The sequence below is a fragment of the Rana temporaria genome, chromosome 3 (genome assembly GCF_905171775.1).
Source record: "Rana temporaria chromosome 3, aRanTem1.1, whole genome shotgun sequence".
In the NCBI taxonomy this organism is placed as follows: domain Eukaryota; kingdom Metazoa; phylum Chordata; class Amphibia; order Anura; family Ranidae; genus Rana; species Rana temporaria.
In genome coordinates, this window is record NC_053491.1 from 268,975,021 (window position 1) to 268,993,656 (window position 18,636).

At 47.3% G+C, this 18,636-nt stretch overlaps 1 protein-coding gene across 3 annotated transcripts in view; it reads left to right on the plus strand.

Moving 5' to 3' along the window:
* Positions 1 to 18,636, plus strand: part of MAT2B (methionine adenosyltransferase 2B) — a 111,407-nt gene that overhangs the window by 75,922 nt on the left and 16,849 nt on the right. For all 3 annotated transcript variants that reach the window (XM_040344662.1, XM_040344660.1, XM_040344663.1), the window contains 3 exons: positions 7,469 to 7,583; positions 8,475 to 8,627; positions 8,792 to 8,985. In XM_040344662.1, the coding sequence (XP_040200596.1) occupies positions 7,469 to 7,583; positions 8,475 to 8,627; positions 8,792 to 8,985 (462 nt within the window). The remainder of the gene's footprint in view (positions 1 to 7,468; positions 7,584 to 8,474; positions 8,628 to 8,791; positions 8,986 to 18,636) is intronic.

Below are 18,636 nucleotides of genomic sequence, written 5' to 3' on the forward strand. Positions count from 1 at the left end.
AGTACCGTATGCCCAGTTCCACACTCGAGTATTGCAGAAGGGGATCCTGTCCAAATGGAACAAATCTCTGTTGTCTCTGGATCGCCAGATTCAGGTAAGCCACCTAGTCAGAGTGTCTCTGAATTGGTGGCTGAGATTCCCGGCTCTTCGGTCCGGGAAGTCGTTTTTTCCCTTCCAGTGGACGGTGATTATGATGGATGCCAGCCTCGCGGGTTGGGGGGGCGTCTGGAGAGTCTAGTCGGCCCAGGGTCGCTGGACTTTACAGGAATCCCATCTGCCGATCAATGTCCTGGAACTTGTCGTGGTGGAGGAGGTTGCAAGGTCGCCCGATCAGGATTCAGTCGGACAATGCCATGGCGGTGACTTATGTCAACCATCAGGGGGGAACACGGAGCTCGGCTGCAGCGTCCGAGGTCGCTCACATCCTGCGTTGGGCGGAAAGAAGCGTGCCGGCTCTCGGTCGTCTACATTCCGGGTGTAGAAAACTGGCAATCAGACTACCTGAGTCGCCAAATGCTGGACCAGGGGGAATGGTCATTGCATCTGGAGATGTTTCAATTCCTTTGCAGGAGGTGGGGCACACCGGACATGGATCTCCTGCTCTCTCGCCTCACCCGCAAAGTGTCGAGGTTTGTGGCCAGGTCCAGAGATCCCTGGGCAGATGCGTTAGTGGCCCCGTGGGGTCAGTATCGGCTAATTTATGCCTTTCCCCCATTGAAGTTGCTTCCTCGGCTGCTCCGCAGAGTGGAGTCCGAGGGGATCCAGATGATTCTAATCGCTCCAGATTCGCCCCCGGCGTCCTTGGTACGCCGATCTTGTGCGCCAGGTGGCGGATGCACCCTGGCGGCTGCCAATGCGGAAGGACCTTCTGTCTCAGTGTCCCCATACTTCATCCTGCTTTACGGTCTCTGGCTTTAACGGCATTGCTATTGAAAACCAGGTACTAAGGGACCAAGGTCTTTCCGACTCGGTCACCTCAACCATGGTGAGTGCACGGAAGTCTTCTTCAAGGAAGATCTACCATCACACCTGGAAGGCCTACATCTCTTTGTGCGGGGAGATGGGGTGGCATCCACGGACGTATTTGGTTTCCAGGGTCCTGCTGTTTTTACAGTGTGGAGTAGATCAGAAACTTGCCTTAAAGCGGAGCTCCACCCTAAAGTGTAACTCACGCTGATCGGAGCCCGCCCCCCCTCCGGTGTCACATTTGACACCTTTCAGGGGGGAGGGGGGTGCAGATACCTGTCTAAAGACAGGTATTTGCACCCACTTCCGGCCACACGTCACGGGCAAAAGACGGGTTTTTCCTGACTTCCCGTCTGTCCCCCATTGTGTACTGGGAACACTCGGCTCCCAGCACACAGCGGGAGCCAATCGGCGGGCGCAGCGCGACTCGCACATGCGCCATAGGGAACCGGGTAGTGAAGCCGGAGCGCTTCACTTCCTGGTTCCCTCACTGAGGATGGCGGGGGGAGCAGCAGAGTGACGAGCGATCGCTCGTCCTCTGCTGCGGACGGCGCTGGACTCCAGGACAGGTAAGTGTCCTAATATTAAAAGTCAGCAGCTGCAGTATTTGTAGCTGCTGGCTTTTAATATTTTTGTTTTACTGGCACATCCGCTTTAAGCACCATTAAGGGACAGACTTCAGCTTTGGCTGTGTTCTTTGAGCGACCTTTGGCGGCCTATTCTCTGGTGGGTACCTTTTGTGCAGGGGGTGCGTCATATACTTCCCCCTCTTAAACTACCTCTTCCTCCATGGGATCTGAATATGGTGCTCTTGGTTCTTCAGGAACCTCCCTTTGAAAACATCAGAGAGATTCCTTTCTTGACACTATCTCAGAAGGTGGCCTTTTTAGTGGCCATTACGTCTGTCAGACGTGTTTCTGAATTGGCGGCCTTGTCTTGCAAGTCGCCATACTTGGTCCTCCATAAGAATAAGACGGTGTTGCGCCCGCAACCTTCCTTTCTTCTGAAGGTGGTTTCGGCCTTTTACCTTACTGAGGACATTGTACTTCCATCCTTGTGTCCTTGACCGGCGCATCCTAAGGAGGTTGCGCTGCATACTTTAGACGTGGTACGTGCTTTGCGGGTGTACCTGTCCGCTACGGCTCAGTTTCGGAGGTCTGACTCACTTTTTGTCGGGATCTGGTCCACAAAAGGGCCTGGCGATCTCGTCGGCCACCATATGTTATAAAAATGCATTGATTACTATAAAAAGGGAAGGGGTTAAGTATGTTCCCTGGGTGTGTTCTAACTGTAGGGGGGGTGGACTCACTTAGGGGAAATGACTGATCGCTGTTCATACATTGTATGAACAGACGGTCAGGCATTTCTTCCTTGACAGGACCGGGAGCTGTGTGTTTACACACACAGCTCCCGGTTCTCGCTCTGTAACGAGCGATCGCGGGTGCCCGGCGGTGATCGCGACCGACGGGCACGCGCGCGTGATTCAGGAGCTCCCCACAGGTTTTGACTAACGGCAAAAGCCAATGGCTCCCACTGCTCTCAGACTCACGGGGTGGTTCTGGGGCAAACTGTAGTTTAAATGATGCCAAAGAGCCTGAGTCTGTTTATTGTAATGGATGTGGATCAGGGTAGAGCACAAACCATGCAAGATGGATGGTGATATCCAGGGGCGAAGAAAGGGTCCATAACTCAGGGCAGGCCTCTTCAGGATAGCGGAAGCACAATCCAAAACCTGTAGAATAGAGGTAAAGAAAGACGCACCTTCTAAGTATGAACTGTAGAAACGTTATGGTACGATAAATAAAAACCCTCGCATTGAGGTTAAAAGCGCCCAGCATGAGGAAAATCCTGCAGCAGTGCATCTCCTTGCTTGCTGGTTCAACAGGCTGTGTCACTCAGGAACCCATAGAAAGCCGTCCGCCGGCTCTGTGGCTCAGATTGTAATACAGAGGAGAGGTCTGAGGCACTCATAAACCGCAGCGGCGTCTGATGTCTCTGGAAGTGTTTAGACGCCGTTTCTGAGCCTGCGCACTGTCAGTGGAATTGACAGGCGCGCTCTTTTGTCAAGCTGGATATGCAGGAATTCACATGCTACATACAGTATATAGTCCGCCATCTTGTGGTGATGGGGGGAAATGGCAGATGATGATGAAACACAGATGGAGGATAATATGGTCATGCAGGTGGGGGGCCATCTAGTGGACATACTGGAAATCACAATAAAAACAACAATGATAACCATTGTATTGTACTACATACTGAGAATGGGAATGGCCACAGGGAAAAAGAGGAATGGAACGAAACTAGGTGGCTAAAATTAAAATAAAAACAATGATAAAATATTAGGGGGAAAAGGCATTTAGACTTTATGGAAGTATTGGAATTTCGGCCCATCATGTGGGGATACTAATGTGATGGTAATTTTAAGCAATGGGGATGAGGGGGGCAAATGGTGGACAGGTTCCATGTATACAGTCAGGTCCATAAATATTGGGACATCGACACAATTCTAATCTTTTTGGCTCTATACACCACCCCAATGTATTTGAAATGAAACAAACAAGATGTGCTTTAATTTGAGGGTATTTACATACAAATCAGGTGAACGGTGTAGGAATTGCAACAGTTTGTATATGTGCCTCCCACTTTTTAAGGGACCAGAAGTAATGAGACAGATAAACATTTTTAAATCAAACTTTCACTTTTTAATACTTTGTTGCAAATCCTTTTGTAGTAATTTTTTTCCTGATGACGTGAGACACATGAAATGCATAGAGATTTGACACAGCACGCCTTCACACTGGAGCGATGTGTTTGTAAGGTTTAAACAGCTTAGATGCATGCTGGGGTGTATATTGCTTACTGTGAAAAACCTGACCGCTGCCTTCATTTATAGCTGTGTGTGTGTGTGTACTTGCCTGTATGCACTGTTTTACCCTGCAAAGCTGTTAAATAAAAACGGTATTACACTATCCCCGTTTTTGTGGCTCATTGCAGTGGAACGGTTTTTGAAATTTTTCAGATTGAATGATTGGAACACACAGTTTTTTTTTTTTTACCAACGAGCCATCTGTGTTGGATTTATTGGGAATTGATCCTATTTGGGAGAGATTGTATTAACTAATTCAGCCCCGGACCATATTGCTGATCAAAGACCAGGCCACTTTTTGCGATTCGGCACTGCGTCGCTTAATTGCGCGGTCGTGGGACGTGGTTCCCAAACAAAATTGGCGCCTTTTTTTCCCACAAATAGAGCTTTCTTTCGGTGGTATTTGATCACCTCTGCAGTTTTTGCGCTATAAACAAAAATAGAGCGACAATTTTGAAAAAAAATGAATATTTATTACTTTTTGCTGTAATAAATATCCCCCAAAAAATATAAAAAAAAGATTTTTTTCCTCAGTTTAGGCCGATACGTATTCTTCTACATATTTTTCGTAAAAAAAAAAATCGCAATAAGCGTTTATTGATTGGTTTGCGCAAAAGTTATAGCGTTTACAAAATAGGGGATAGTTTTATGGCATTTTTATTAATATTTTTTTTTTTTTTTTACTAGTAATGGCGGCGATCAGCGATTTTTTTATCAGTACTGCGACATTATGGCGGACACTTTTGACACATTTTTGGGACCATTGCCATTTTTATAGTGATCAGTGCTATCAAAATGCATTGATTACTATAAAAATGTTACTGGCAGGGAAGGGGTTAACACTAGGGGGCAAGGAAGGGGTTAAGTATGTTTCCTGGGTGTGTTCTAACTGAAGGGGGGGGGTGGACTGACTTGGGGAAATGACTGATCGCTGTTCATACATTGTATGAACAGACAATTAGGCATTTCTCCCCCTGACAGGACCAGGAGCTGTGTGTTTTACACACACAGCTTCCGGTTCTCGCTCTGTAATGAGCGATCGCGGGTGCCCGGCGGTGATCGCGCCCGCCGGTGTCAGGGGCGAGCGGGGGTCGCGCCTCTATTGGCTGCTCGGCGAGATGACGTAAAACTGCGGCGGCTGGTCAACAAGCGGTTAAGAAGGATCCTGAGAGAATCTTTATATGCCTGAAGGTCAATTATGGCCGCTTAAATCTGGTGAACGCATTTTTGATTGTCACTTCGGGTGAAGCACTTTAATATGCACGTTGCATTTTCTGAGAACACGGTGGTTGGAGCTTAAATCTGAAACGCAGCAATCTCGCTACCATTTGCAATTATTTGAACTTTTTTTTGAATCTGTGTTTTTTGGATCTGCGTTTTTATTTATTTATTTTTTTATAATAGTTTATTGGTGTTTATATGGACATTATTTACACTTTTTGCGCCCATTTGTATCTTTCTTTCACAGTTGTATTAGTCACTCACTAATTTTTGGAGCTGCACTTGTAATTTTTTTTATTGATGATAATTTTTCATTTTGTTTATTATTGGCGCCATTTTCCACATTTCTCTATATTCACTACCACCACCATGCTTCACTGATGAGGTGGTATGCTTTGGATCATGAGCAGTTCCTTTTCTTCTCCATACTCTTATCATCCCATCACTCTCGTACAAGTTGATTTTGGTCTCATCTGTCCATAGGATGTTGCTCCAGAACTGTGAAGGCTTTTTTAGATGTTGTTTGGCAAACTCTAATCTGGCCTTCCTTTTTTTTTAGGTTCACCAATGGTTTACATCTTGTAGTAAACCCTCTGTATTCACTCTGGTGAAGTCTTCTCTCTTGATTGTTGAATTTGACAATACACCTACCTCCTGGAGAGTGTTCTTGATCTGGCCAACTGTAGTGAAGGGTGTTTTCTTCACCAGGGAAATAATTCTTTGGTCATCCACCCAAATTTTTTTCCAGGTCTTTTGGTGTTGCTGAACTCACCGGTGCGTTCTTTCTTTTTAAGAATGTTCCAAACAGTTGAATTGGCCACACTTAATGGTTTTTGCTATCTCTCTGATAGTGTTTTTTTTTTGTTCAGCCTAATGATGGCTTGTTTCACTGATAGTGACAGCTATTTGGATCTCATATTGATAGTTGACAGAAACAGATTCCAAATACAAATGGCACACTTGAAATTAACTCTGGACCTTTTTATCTGCTCCTTGTAAATGGGATAATGAGGGAATAACACACACCTGGCCATGGAACAGCTGAGCAGCCAATTGTCCCATTACTTTTGGTCCCTTTAAAAAGTGGGAGGCACATATACAAACTGTTTTAATTCCTACACCCTTCACCTGATTTGGATGTAAATACCCTCAAATTAAAACTGAAAGACTGCAGTTAAAGCACATCTTGTTTGTTTCATTTCAAATACATTGTGGTGGCGTATAGAGCCAACAAAGTTTAGAATTGTGTTGATGTCCCAATATTTATGGACCCGACTGTAGGTAATGGCAACATGATGATCTAGTCATGTGTAGGGGAAATGTAGGGATCAGTAGATATTAAAAACTGATAGGGGCACTGGGCATGAGCTTAGTAAATAATAAACTGTCTAGTGTACACATACAGTAAATTGGTGAGAGTATTTGTGAAGGGCTAAAAATGGTTAAAGATCTATAGCCAAATTTAGGACGGTGTAGATTCAGAGTTACGTCGGCATATCTACTGATACGCTGGCGTAAAGCTACCTGAATCTGGTTATTAGACTGCCAAAGAGAAATGATGTATGGCACATATAAGATACCCTAAATAGTGAAAGGGGCCACAAATCCATGGTGCCAGCCACAAGCCTGGCTCGGAAGCAGGCCGGGGGGGGGGGCCTTAAGGGGAAGGAAAATAAAAATTTACGTAAAAAAGTGTATCCTGGACAATATACTTACAGGTACCGAACCAAAAACTCCCACCACCCTAGTGGAGAAGATCATCCAACCGCCTAAAAAATATTTTATATACGATATTAAGGTGATCTGGAAGAAAAACGGAGGCTAATGGTTAGAATGGGAAGGGAAAAAAAAACCTGAGGTAGTATAATAGTAAATATGTATTATAAGATGGTAGAGACCTCTAGTCCCTCGTTTAACTCTCCAGGTGAGAGGGTATCTAAAGAATAGATCCAGAAAGTCTCCCTCTCACAGAGTCCGTGAAACCTCTCTGCTTCAGGGAGACTTTTTGGTATCTGTTCAACAACCCAGACTTCTAGGTCCTGGGTAGATTTTTGGTGGCACTGTGCGAAGTGGCGAGGGATACTGTGCTGATATGTTCCGTCTTCAACAAAGCGATGGTGCTCACCAAACCGCTGTCTGAGGGAATGTACAGTACGTCCTATATACGCTGGAGGGCTTTGCTAAGTCGTAAGGCTCCATTCACACCATGGCATTGCGGTTTGCAGGTGGAATGGCCACGATTCGGAAGCTGCCCTGGAACAACTTGCAAGTGCAAAATATCTATTATGAATTATACATGATCGAAGATGCCTTTTTAGTTCTATGAAACTTGTAACAACTCTTGAATTTACTGTAACTTATGTGCAGAAATCTAGTCTCTAATATATTCTTGTATGTGTATTTTATTTGCAGCCACATGTGATTGTTCATTGTGCAGCAGAAAGAAGACCAGATATTGTTGAGAACCAACCTGAGTCTGCCACCAGGCTGAATGTGGAGGCATCTGCAAATCTTGCCAAAATAGCAGGTATTTACCTTTTTGTCCTCCTTGGTCTAAACATGTAACAAACGTATGCAGTTCAAACTCTTCCAAACCTTTTGTGCCTCCTTGTTGGTTAGTAAGGTTGCCCATTTATTTAAGCATCAAAAGTGAGGTAAGGAAGTAGGAGCTGCAGGACCCAGCATCACTTTTACAGGAAAGGTCATTTGTGGCCAGCAATTTTCAGTCCTTATTTTTTAACAAGGCCTGAGATAAAATGTTAACTTTTCTTTTTCTTCTTTAAAGAAACCCAACAGTTTGTAAAAATAAGCTTTGCTTATATATTTCACGATCAATGTGACCTAAGCATGTTGCAGTGAAGTTCCTTATCAAGTGTTATTAATAGATATTATTACTAATCTTAAAATCAAGCTGAATTCATCAGTACTTAAAGTAATTGTAAAATCCTCCTTTGTTATTTCTACCTAAAAAAAAACATGTTATACTTGCAGCCTCGATTCTCCTTTTCTTGGCTCCCTCTTTAGCGCTCCTGGACACGCTTTCCTTTTGAGTACCCCCACTGCAAACAGCTTGCTATGGAGGCACCTGAGCGAAGTCACAGCTCTGTGTATCCATTTAGACATGGAAGTCGCGGCCTTGCCCCACCCCTTTATCTTCTCATTGGCTGACTGAATTTAACAGTGGGAGCCAATGGTGCAGCGCTGCTGTCTCAGCCAATGAGGAGCAGAGTCTCGGGCAGCCGAGACATTACTACAACATCGCTGGATAGAGATGGGACACAGGTAAGTAGAGGGGGCTGAGTGGGGATGCTGAATACGGAAGACGTTTTATCTTGATGCATTAAGATAAAAAAAAAAAAACCTGCCTTTAAAACATTCAATTTATGTAAATGTATTTTTGTCTATTTCTATTCCAAAGCTGCATCTGGAGCGTTCCTGATCTACATTAGTTCAGACTATGTCTTTGATGGATCAAATCCCCCTTACAGAGAGGATTCTGTGCCAAATCCCCTGAACCTGTATGGTAAAACCAAACTAGAAGGAGAGCGAGTAATCCTGCAGAACAGCGATAGTAAGTACCAGTCAGTCTTTGTTTCAAATTTTTGCCACAAAGTATTGATTTCTGTAATGTCATTAATTGCTATACAGTACCTATAATGTATAGTTATTGCATACTTATGTTTCCAGGAAGTCTGTAAAGTGGTTGATCACTTTTTTTTTTGCCTTGTCCAATAGATGCTGCTGTGCTCAGAGTTCCTGTGTTATATGGGGATGTAGAGAAATTAGAGGAAAGTGCAGTTACAATTATGTTTGACAAGGTACAGTTCAGCAACAAATCTGCAAATATGGACCACTGGCAACAGAGATTTCCCACCTATGTCAAGGATGTAGCAAGTGTCTGCTTCCAGATAGCTGAGAAAAAAATGCAGGTAAGAATTGATATTAAAGTGTTAACCCCCCCCCCCCCCCAAAAAAAATAAATCCTGTTCCCTAAGACCCCTTTTACACTGGAGACGTTTTTCAGGTGCTAAAGGGCTTCAAATAGCGCCTGAAAAATGCCTACCCTGCAGCCCCAGTGACAAAGCCCGAGTGCTTTCACACTGGAACGGCGCGCTTGCAAGACATTAGTCCTACAAGCAGCATTTTTGGGGTGGTTTAGGAGCAGTATCATTTTAATTTAATTTTCACATTATACAAAAAAAGAGCAACGACAACACAAGAGAGGGGGGTGGGGGGGAAACCCTCACCCTTCCCCATTTGTGGTCATCAAACATACTTCATTCCCCTCCTTCACATTTTACCTAGATGGTACATGCATTATTATGTAATTATTTCTCTTTCATGGACGGGCACAGCTCCAAATAATCTTGACAGTAGGGTTATATTTCGTCTATCAGGAGAGGACTAGGCAGACATGTTAAATGGTCAAAAAACATGTAATACAGCAAAGCCGAACAGCACCGCCCAGGGGACGGGCCCTCTGGTCATAACCCCTCACTCTGTAGTCAGCAGCTCCATTTTTTTTTTCTGCCTATCGTAGGAGAAGGACCTGGATCCCTGGGGGCTCATTGGTCCTAGGAGAACTTTTTATATTTTTGTTTTTTTGATCCTAAGATCTACTATCAACTGCCGGCAGGGTTACATGCTGGATAATATAGACCCTTGTAGTCTCCCCAGTCTGGCCATCGAGCGTGAGCAAGGGGCCAGCTGAGGGACAAAAGTGTCCCTGGATTTGCAAGCAGAACAAGCCTGTGAACAAATCTGCGACAGCATGAAGGTTTGTCCCCACCCGACTCTCGGGTGGGGGGTCGTCTTTGCGAGTTTGCAGCTCGATGGACCTCCCTACTTTCCGACCAGTGGGTTTGCAAAGTGGTTTCATCAGGGTACAAGATAGAGTTTCTTTCTTGCCCACCAAACAGATTTTTTTTTCCCCCTCAAACCTTCATCTTTTTCCGGCTCGTCGGAACGCTCTATTGGGGGCAGTAAATGTAAACAAGAAGAACTCCCGCGCTGTTGGTAAACTAAGCTAGGGGGCACTGCTGCAGACACCTAGTGATCTGTCCTAATCAGAAAAAGTGTCATATGAAAAAAGTGGTGATGTCTGCGCTGTGTGACAAAGGGAAGGGGACAATGTGACTGATAGGCACTCTAAATGTGTAAAACACAGAAAACTGTGTAAATCACACTAAAAGCAATGAGTGATCCAAATACATCAAATCTTCAGTAAACATAGATACGTGAAACAAATATCATGAATCAAACGTGAGTCAAATATAAATAAATAAATGTCAATATATATAGGAGCCAAAGGACTGGCATAGAACACACACAAAGTGGTATTAAATAAGCAGAGAGTCTCTATATGGCAGGGATATGCAATTAGCGGACCTCCAGCTGTTGCAGAACTACAATTCCCATGAGGCATAGCAAGACTCTGTCAGCCACAAGCATGACACCCAGAGGCAGAGGCATGATGGGACTTGTAGTTTTGTAACAGCTGGAGGTCCGCTAATTGCATATCCCTGCTATATGGTGATCCCAAAGCCAGGCCCAAGTGTTGAAAGGTAGAAAACTTCAGTGAAAAACACCTCTTGTGACTCCTAGCAGCTAACCTCACAGCTGTTGCTCTAACAGCCTAACAATCCTCAGGTGTACACACAGTGGGTGCTACGAAAAGCCTGTATGCAGCTAGGGGACCCAGTACCAGATGATCACATGTGTAAAGACAACAGAAGGATATATAGCGTAACTCTGTAAACCAATGGTATTGCACAAATGGGTCGCACAATAATGCACTCACTCAGATCAACAAAATATTGGGCATATCTCCACAAACGCCGAGCTCGCAAAACCTCCTGCGTGTCCCCTCTTATTCCTCCTTGCCTCACAGTTGCAACGAATGGTTACTCAGAGGATGGCAATAAAGTGAAGAGAAGAAGGGAGACGCATCGCATAATCCAGCAATCTGGAGCGGTTACAGGCATTTGTTGTCCTTCAGAGGTAGTTTGTTCACTTTGATTTCCCTCCTGTCTCTTGATTTATATTCCCCTCCTGCGAAATGCTCAGACTTAGAGGAGGATGTGGCGATCGCCAGTCAGACTCTTCAGGAGTTCGGTTGGGTACTATACCTACAAAAGTCGGTGTTGGTGCCGACTAACTCTGGACTCCTCGGAGGCGAGAGTTTACCTCCCTTTGGAGAAGTTGCAAACTCTTCGGTCGGCAGTGAAGCTCCTGGCATCTCGCAGGTGGTTGACACTACGCTTCTGCATGCAAGTCCTGGGGCTCATGGTGTCCACCTTCAAGGCGTTGCCATATGCTCAATTCCACACTTGTGTCTTGCAGAAGGAAATCCTGTCCAAATGAGACAAGTCTCTGTTGTTCCTGGATTGTCAAATCCGGGTGAGTCAACTAGTCAGGGCTTCCCTGGTATGGTGTCTGAGGTCTCTGGTCCTTCAAACCCGGGAAGTCATTCTCTCCTTTTCACTGGACAGTGATCACGACGGACGCCAGCCTGACCGGCTGGGGGGGGTGTCTGGGGTGTTCTGTCAACACAGGGTCGATGGACGCAGGAGGAATCCCGTCTACCAATCAATGTGTTGGAGTTTCGAGGCGATCAGACTGGTCTCCACTTGGTCTCTGAGGCTTCAGGGACATCCAGTCAGGATCCAGTCGGACAACGCCACGGCAGTGGCGTATGTCAACCACCAAGGTGGAACAAACAGCTCGGCTGCAGCATTGGAGGTCGCTTACATCCTTCGGTGGGCAGAACGGAGCATGCCGGCTCTGTCGGCCTTATACATTCCGGGTGTAGAAAACTGGCAAGCAGACTACCCAAGTCGCCAGATGTTAGACCAAGGAGAATGGTCACTATACACAGATGTGTTTCAGCTACTTTGCCGGAGATGGGGCACGCCAGACGTGGAACTCCTGGCTTCTCGACTCAATCTGAAGGTATTGAGGTTTGTGGCCAGGTCAAAAGATCCCTGGGCGGACGCAACAGATGCATTGGTAGCTCCGTGGGGTCAGTATCGGCTGATATATGCCTCCCCCCCCCCCCCCCCCAGTTGAGGCTTCTTCCTCCCCTGCTTCGCAGGGTGGAGACCAAGGGGATGCCGGGGATTCTAATTGCTCCTTGGTACGCCGACCTTGTCCCTTGGCGACTGCCAATGCGGGCAGACGTTCTGTCACAAGGTCCTATTCTTCATCCTGCTTTACAGTCGCTGGCTTTAACGGCATGGCTGTTGAAAGTCAGGTACTGTCAGGGAAGGTTCCCCCTGCTGGTGTTACTGCTATGTTATCCTTGGGCTGCAGTACTGGCGTCCACCAGCGGTGCGTTCTTAGCAGTGTGGAGCACACAGCCCTTCCTGCGTTCAGGTGTGACCTGAATGCAATCAGCACGCCTCTATAAATACCCGGCGTGTGTAATCACTCCTCGCCCTGGTATCGTCATACCTCCTGGACCTGAGCTGGTATTTGACCCTGATTTCTGGACCTGATCCTTGATCCCTGCCTGGACTTGTCCTCCCTGTGTCCTGATTCCTGTTCCCTCTTGGATTCCTGCCCCGCAGCCTGTCCATCCATCCTGCCTGGACTTGTCCTCCCTGTGTCCTGATTCCTGTTCCCTCTTGGATTCCTGCCCCGCAGCCTGTCCATCCATCCGCTCCCTGATCCGCTGTGTTCCCATCCTCACCCATCTGCTGACTTCCCCTGTGTATGACCTCGGCCTGGCTTCGTTTATGAATACGGTATTTCCCCTGATTGTATATGCTATTTTGTTACGCACTGGTTGTCTTCATTTATTTGTTAATAAACACCTTTTAACTTCACCGCATACATTGTGGGTCTCCTCTGTGCAGTCACACAGTACTGGTCTACCAGCATTCCTGACAGTATACCAGGGCCATCCCTGACCAGACGTGCCTGCATTGAGGAACCATCCTGTTGCGGTGCGTTTTTTGAAGATGGATTTCAATGAAATCACTTACTTTTCTCTGCTGGCAGAGGAGGATGAGGAGTATTGTCGCCAGGTTTTTGAGGGATGGACAAGTGACCGGCTGATGGAAACCATCCGATCAGCCCATTCCATGGTGGATCATGGTTATATGTCTTATGATGATGTTCAGGCATTAATCCGTTTGTGTGTAAAGCCAGCCCTGTCATTTATTCCTGATGGCAGTGACGATTTCTCTCCCCCCTTCAGTCATGACCAAGTTGAATCCTTGATATGGTTATTAGAGGATGATCCAGTTTCTTTTGATGAGCATTATTCTTCTTGTCCCCAGCAGACGTTGTCTGAGTGCATTAGTTCAGTGCAGTCTCTGATTAGACAAGGTGTGTGTGAATCTGCTTTTGTTCAGCCTGTGCTGCAGGCCTGGTCAGATCTCCTGATTCCAGCAAATCCACCTGTTTCCAGCCCTGCCATTAACCACTCACCTTCCCAAAGATCCATCTGTCCATCACCAATGGCAACCCCAGTTGAAGCTCAGTATACACTGCTTCCCACCAGATACCAATATCCAGTCTCTGCTCCCTGTACCTATCCTGTATACAACCCACCTGTCTCTTCTCAGCCGCCTACTAACCCACAAAAACTTCCTCCAGCTACTGTTCCCTCTACTCTGCCATATCCCAATCCTCCTTTCCAGTCTGCTGCACCCCTTACCTACAGAGCTTCTGTGGCTAAGCCCAAGAAAAAACGAAAGTTTTTCCCAACCAAGATGATCCTGCCAGTAACCCAACCTGTCTCCACACCAACCAACCTGCTCCAGTCTGCTTGCATGCCAGCTGAACCTGATTCTGCCAAACCTCTACCTGCTATGCGGCCAGTTTGCCAGCCTGATCCTGTATGCCAGCCTGAAGTTCCTGTGCCAGTTTGCCAGCCTGAAGTTCCTGTGCCAGTTTGCCAGCCTGAAGTTCCTGTGCCAGTTTGCCAGCCTGAAGTTCCTGTGCCAGTTTGCCAGCCTGATCCTGTATGCCAGCCTGATGTTTCTGTGCCAATTTTCCAGCCTGACATTCCTGTGCCAGTTTGCCAGCCTGTGCCAGTTTGCCAGCCTGAAGTTGCTGTGCCAGTTTGCCAGCCTGAAGTTGCTGTGCCAGTTTGCCAGCCTGAAGTTGCTGTGCCAGTTTGCCAGCCTGAAGTTGCTGTGCCAGTTTGCCAGCCTGAAGTTGCTGTGCCAGTTTGCCAGCCTGAAGTTGCTGTGCCAGTTTGCCAGCCTGAAGTTGCTGTGCCAGTTTGCCAGCCTGAAGTTGCTGTGCCAGTTTGCCAGCCTAAAGTTGCTGTGCCAGTTTGCCAGCCTGAAGTTGCTGTTTCAGTGCCATCTGCCCTGCCTGTTTCAGTGCCATCTGCCCTGCCTGTTTCAGTGCCATCCGCCCTGCCTGTGAAGTTCCTGTCCGCTGCCCAGTCTGTGAAGTTCCTGTCCGCTGCCCAGTCTGAGGTGTCCCTGCCCGCTGCCCAGCCCGACGACCCTGAGTTTGCTGCCCAGCTCGACGACCCGGAGTTTGCTGCCCAGCTCGACGACCCGGAGTTTGCTGCCCAGCTCGACGACCCGGAGTTTGCTGCCCAGCTCGACGACTCGGAGTTTGCTGCCCAGCTCGACGACTCGGAGTTTGCTGCCCAGCTCGACGACCCGGAGTTTGCTGCTGCCCAGCTCGACGACTCGGAGTTTGCTGCCCAGCTCGACGACCCGGAGTTTGCTGCTGCCCAGCTCGACGACCCGGAGCCTGCTTCCCAGCTCGACGACCCGGAGCCTGCTTCCCAGCTCGACGACCCGGAGCCTGCTTCCCAGCTCGACGACCCGGAGCCTGCTTCCCAGCTCGACGACCCGGAGCCTGCTTCCCAGCTCGACGACCCGGAGCCTGCTTCCCAGCTCGACGACCCGGAGCCTGCTTCCCAGCTCGACGACCCGGAGCCTGCTGCCCAGCTCGACGACCCGGAGCCTGCTGCCCAGCTCGACGACCCGGAGTCTGCTGCCCAGCTTGATTGGCCCCTATCTGCATCCCAGCTTGATGTACTTTTTGCCCAACCTAAGATTTTTGTACCCGCTGCCCAGCTTGAGCTGCACTTTGCCCTGTTAAAAGTCATGGACTTTCATCCGGCCCAACCTGATGTGACTTTATCTGCTGCCCAGCTTGACACCACGGACTTTCCCCAGCAACAGCTAGTTGGAGCGTCCGGAGGCCGCTCCTTTGGGGGGGGGTACTGTCAGGGAAGGTTCCCCCTGCTGGTGTTACTGCTATGTTATCCTTGGGCTGCAGTACTGGCGTCCACCAGCGGTGCGTTCTTAGCAGTGTGGAGCACACAGCCCTTCCTGCGTTCAGGTGTGACCTGAATGCAATCAGCACGCCTCTATAAATACCCGGCGTGTGTAATCACTCCTCGCCCTGGTATCGTCATACCTCCTGGACCTGAGCTGGTATTTGACCCTGATTTCTGGACCTGATCCTTGATCCCTGCCTGGACTTGTCCTCCCTGTGTCCTGATTCCTGTTCCCTCTTGGATTCCTGCCCCGCAGCCTGTCCATCCATCCTGCCTGGACTTGTCCTCCCTGTGTCCTGATTCCTGTTCCCTCTTGGATTCCTGCCCCGCAGCCTGTCCATCCATCCGCTCCCTGATCCGCTGTGTTCCCATCCTCACCCATCTGCTGACTTCCCCTGTGTATGACCTCGGCCTGGCTTCGTTTATGAATACGGTATTTCCCCTGATTGTATATGCTATTTTGTTACGCACTGGTTGTCTTCATTTATTTGTTAATAAACACCTTTTAACTTCACCGCATACATTGTGGGTCTCCTCTGTGCAGTCACACAGTACTGGTCTACCAGCATTCCTGACAGGTACTGAGGGACCGGGGTCTGTCTGACTCTGTAATTTCCACCATGCTAAGGGCACGGAAATCTTCTTCTAGGAAGATCTATCATCGCACGTGGAAGGCCTACATCTCCATGTGTGAGGAGATGGAGTGGCGCCCACAGGCTTATTCGGTTTCCAGAATCCTGCTGTTTTTACAGCGTGGGGTGGATCAAAGTCTTGCTCTAAGCACCATAAAGGGTCAGATTTCAGCCATGGCTGTTTTCTTTCAACGTCCCTTGGCGGCTCCTCCACTAGTGAGAACGTTTGTGCAAGGGGTTTGACATGTGGCGCCTCCAGTTCAGCCACCCCTACCCCCATGAATCTGGTGCTCTCGGCACTTCAGAAACCTCTTTTTGAGAACATCAGAGAGATCCCCCTTTTGACACTCTCAGAAGGTGGCCATTACATCAGTCAGGAGGGTTTCTGAATTGGAGGCTTTGTCTTGCAAGTCCCCCTACTTGATCCTCCACAAGGATAAGGTGGTGCTACGCCTGCAGCCTTCTTTTCTTCCAAAAGTTGTTTCGGCCTTTCATCTTAATGAGGACATAGTACTTTTATCCCTGTGTCCTCGGTTGTCGCATCCAAAAGAGGTTGCTCTACATTCCTTGGATGTTGTCCGAGCTCTGCGAGTATATCTCTCTGCTACGGCTCCGTTCTGGAGTTCAGACTCGCTGTTTGTATCGGTGACTGGTCCAAAGAAGGGTCTGACGGTCTCGTCGGCCACCATTTCTCGGTGTATTAAACAGATCGTGATTCAGGCCTATGCTCTACAGGGGCGGGCGCCTCCCTTTCCTGTAACGGCGCATTTAATCAGAGCGAAAGGTGCTTCCTGGGCCTTCCGAAATCAAGCGTCTGTTTTACAGGTGTGTAAGGCGGCGACCTGGTCGTTCGTTCACACCTTCACTAAATTTTACAAGGTTGATGTACATGCAGATGCCTGCTTTGACCAACGTTTTGCAGGCGGCTGTTTAAGGTTACAACTCCTCCGTTGAGGAGCACTGTTTGTTTTTGGGTGGAAGTTGGTTTGCTTGACGTGCCTACCCCTCGTTTTTTGACACTGCTTGGGGACGTCCCTACTGTCAAGATTATTTGGAGCTGTGTCCATCCACGAACGAAAGAGAAAATAGGATGTTTGTACTCATCGTAAAATCTTTTTCTCTGAAGTTCATGGACGGAAACAGCACCCACCCCTCCTTTTTTTAAGTCTGTACTGCTTTCAGACGAACTGAGCTGCTGACTGCAGAGTGAGGGGACATTTAACATGTCTGCCTAGTCCTCTCCTGAGGATTATTTTGAGCCGTGTCTGTCCATGAACTTCAGAGAAAAGGATTTTACGGTACAAAAATCCTATTTTACCTTAAACACTTTAAGTTCCTTTTGCTCCTTTACAAATACACTCTGGCACATTTATAAAACAACTATATTGTGTTTTTTTGTGTTTTACACATTTATTTAGTTGTTTATTTTCCAGAATCAGAAGTAAGCTTTCTTCCTGTATTAAATTGTATTGTAACTGTACTGTCTGCCCTCATGTTGTAAAGCGCTGCGCAAACTGTTGGCGCTATATAAATCCTGCATTATAATTAATAAGCTAAACCCCATTCATTTTAATTGGGGAAGTGGGACATCCTGGTCACATGACTCGTCAATCAAAACTGCCTTTTAAGTGCAACTCCTAGGCAAGATCTTGGTTTTATTTTATTGATATCATAATCTTCAACTCTACTCTTTTTTATGAATGTACACTTAAAAAATTAACGCACAGCCTTGGGTTGCATAGAAATTTTACCAGCATCTTCTTCAGTTTTTCATCTAGGTATTCCTGTGCTGCAACAGCCCTTCTACCACTCTTGAGTGTAGTCTCGTAATCCTAAAACTGCCTAGCTTTTAATGCTATAACACCTTCCTTTTCACCTTTTTCACATAAGATTGTTTTTCAAATCCATTTATCAGTTTTAGACCTGTCTAGGAAATGTACAAGTGATTGCTGGAAAGCAAGTTACACTGCACAACCTTGGAGAAGTACACCATGTGAGGTTCATATGTGTGCTGTGGATGTAGTGGGTTACTTCAATTTAGCCAAGTCTTCCGATTTTAGAACAGCTGCAGTAGGCTGGAGTTATTATGTCACTGGTTCATTTTACTTGCTGCAATGTGATGAGTGTAGGAATTCTGAATGGTTATTTGCTCCAGAAAAGGGGCCAACATCATCATCGTGCAAATTAAGGGATACCACTGTTAGGGGTGCAGGAATAAAAAATATAAAAACTGTCATCCCTAGGTGGATGCATCATCGGCCCCCCGCTGCCTCGAAGACTGAAAATTGAGCAATCAAACACTGCTGTTTGCTTGTTTCTTGGTCTTCGTTGAGCAAAGCCAGTGGCTGTCACTCGCTGGCTCTGTGCTCTGGCTCTCCAGAGCTCACTGTAATGCTGGGCTATGGAGGGGGCGAGATTGGCTGGCTCAGGCTCTTAGTGGTGTGCTGAGAGGCTGGGACAGCTTCTGCTCAGGCAACAGGGTGGATCCAGACAGTCGGGAGCTCTCCAGTGCCTGGACCAGCTGAGTGACCGTCATCCGACAGTGGTCTAAAGTATGGGTCACAGAAGTGCTGAACTAGGTGCACTTCTGTGACCCACAGGAAAAGTATGGCCAAAAGAACTTTAGCCCCACTTCTTCTTTTTATGAAGTTGGAAAACAATGGCGATCTGCTCTTTTAGAAAGCAAATAACTG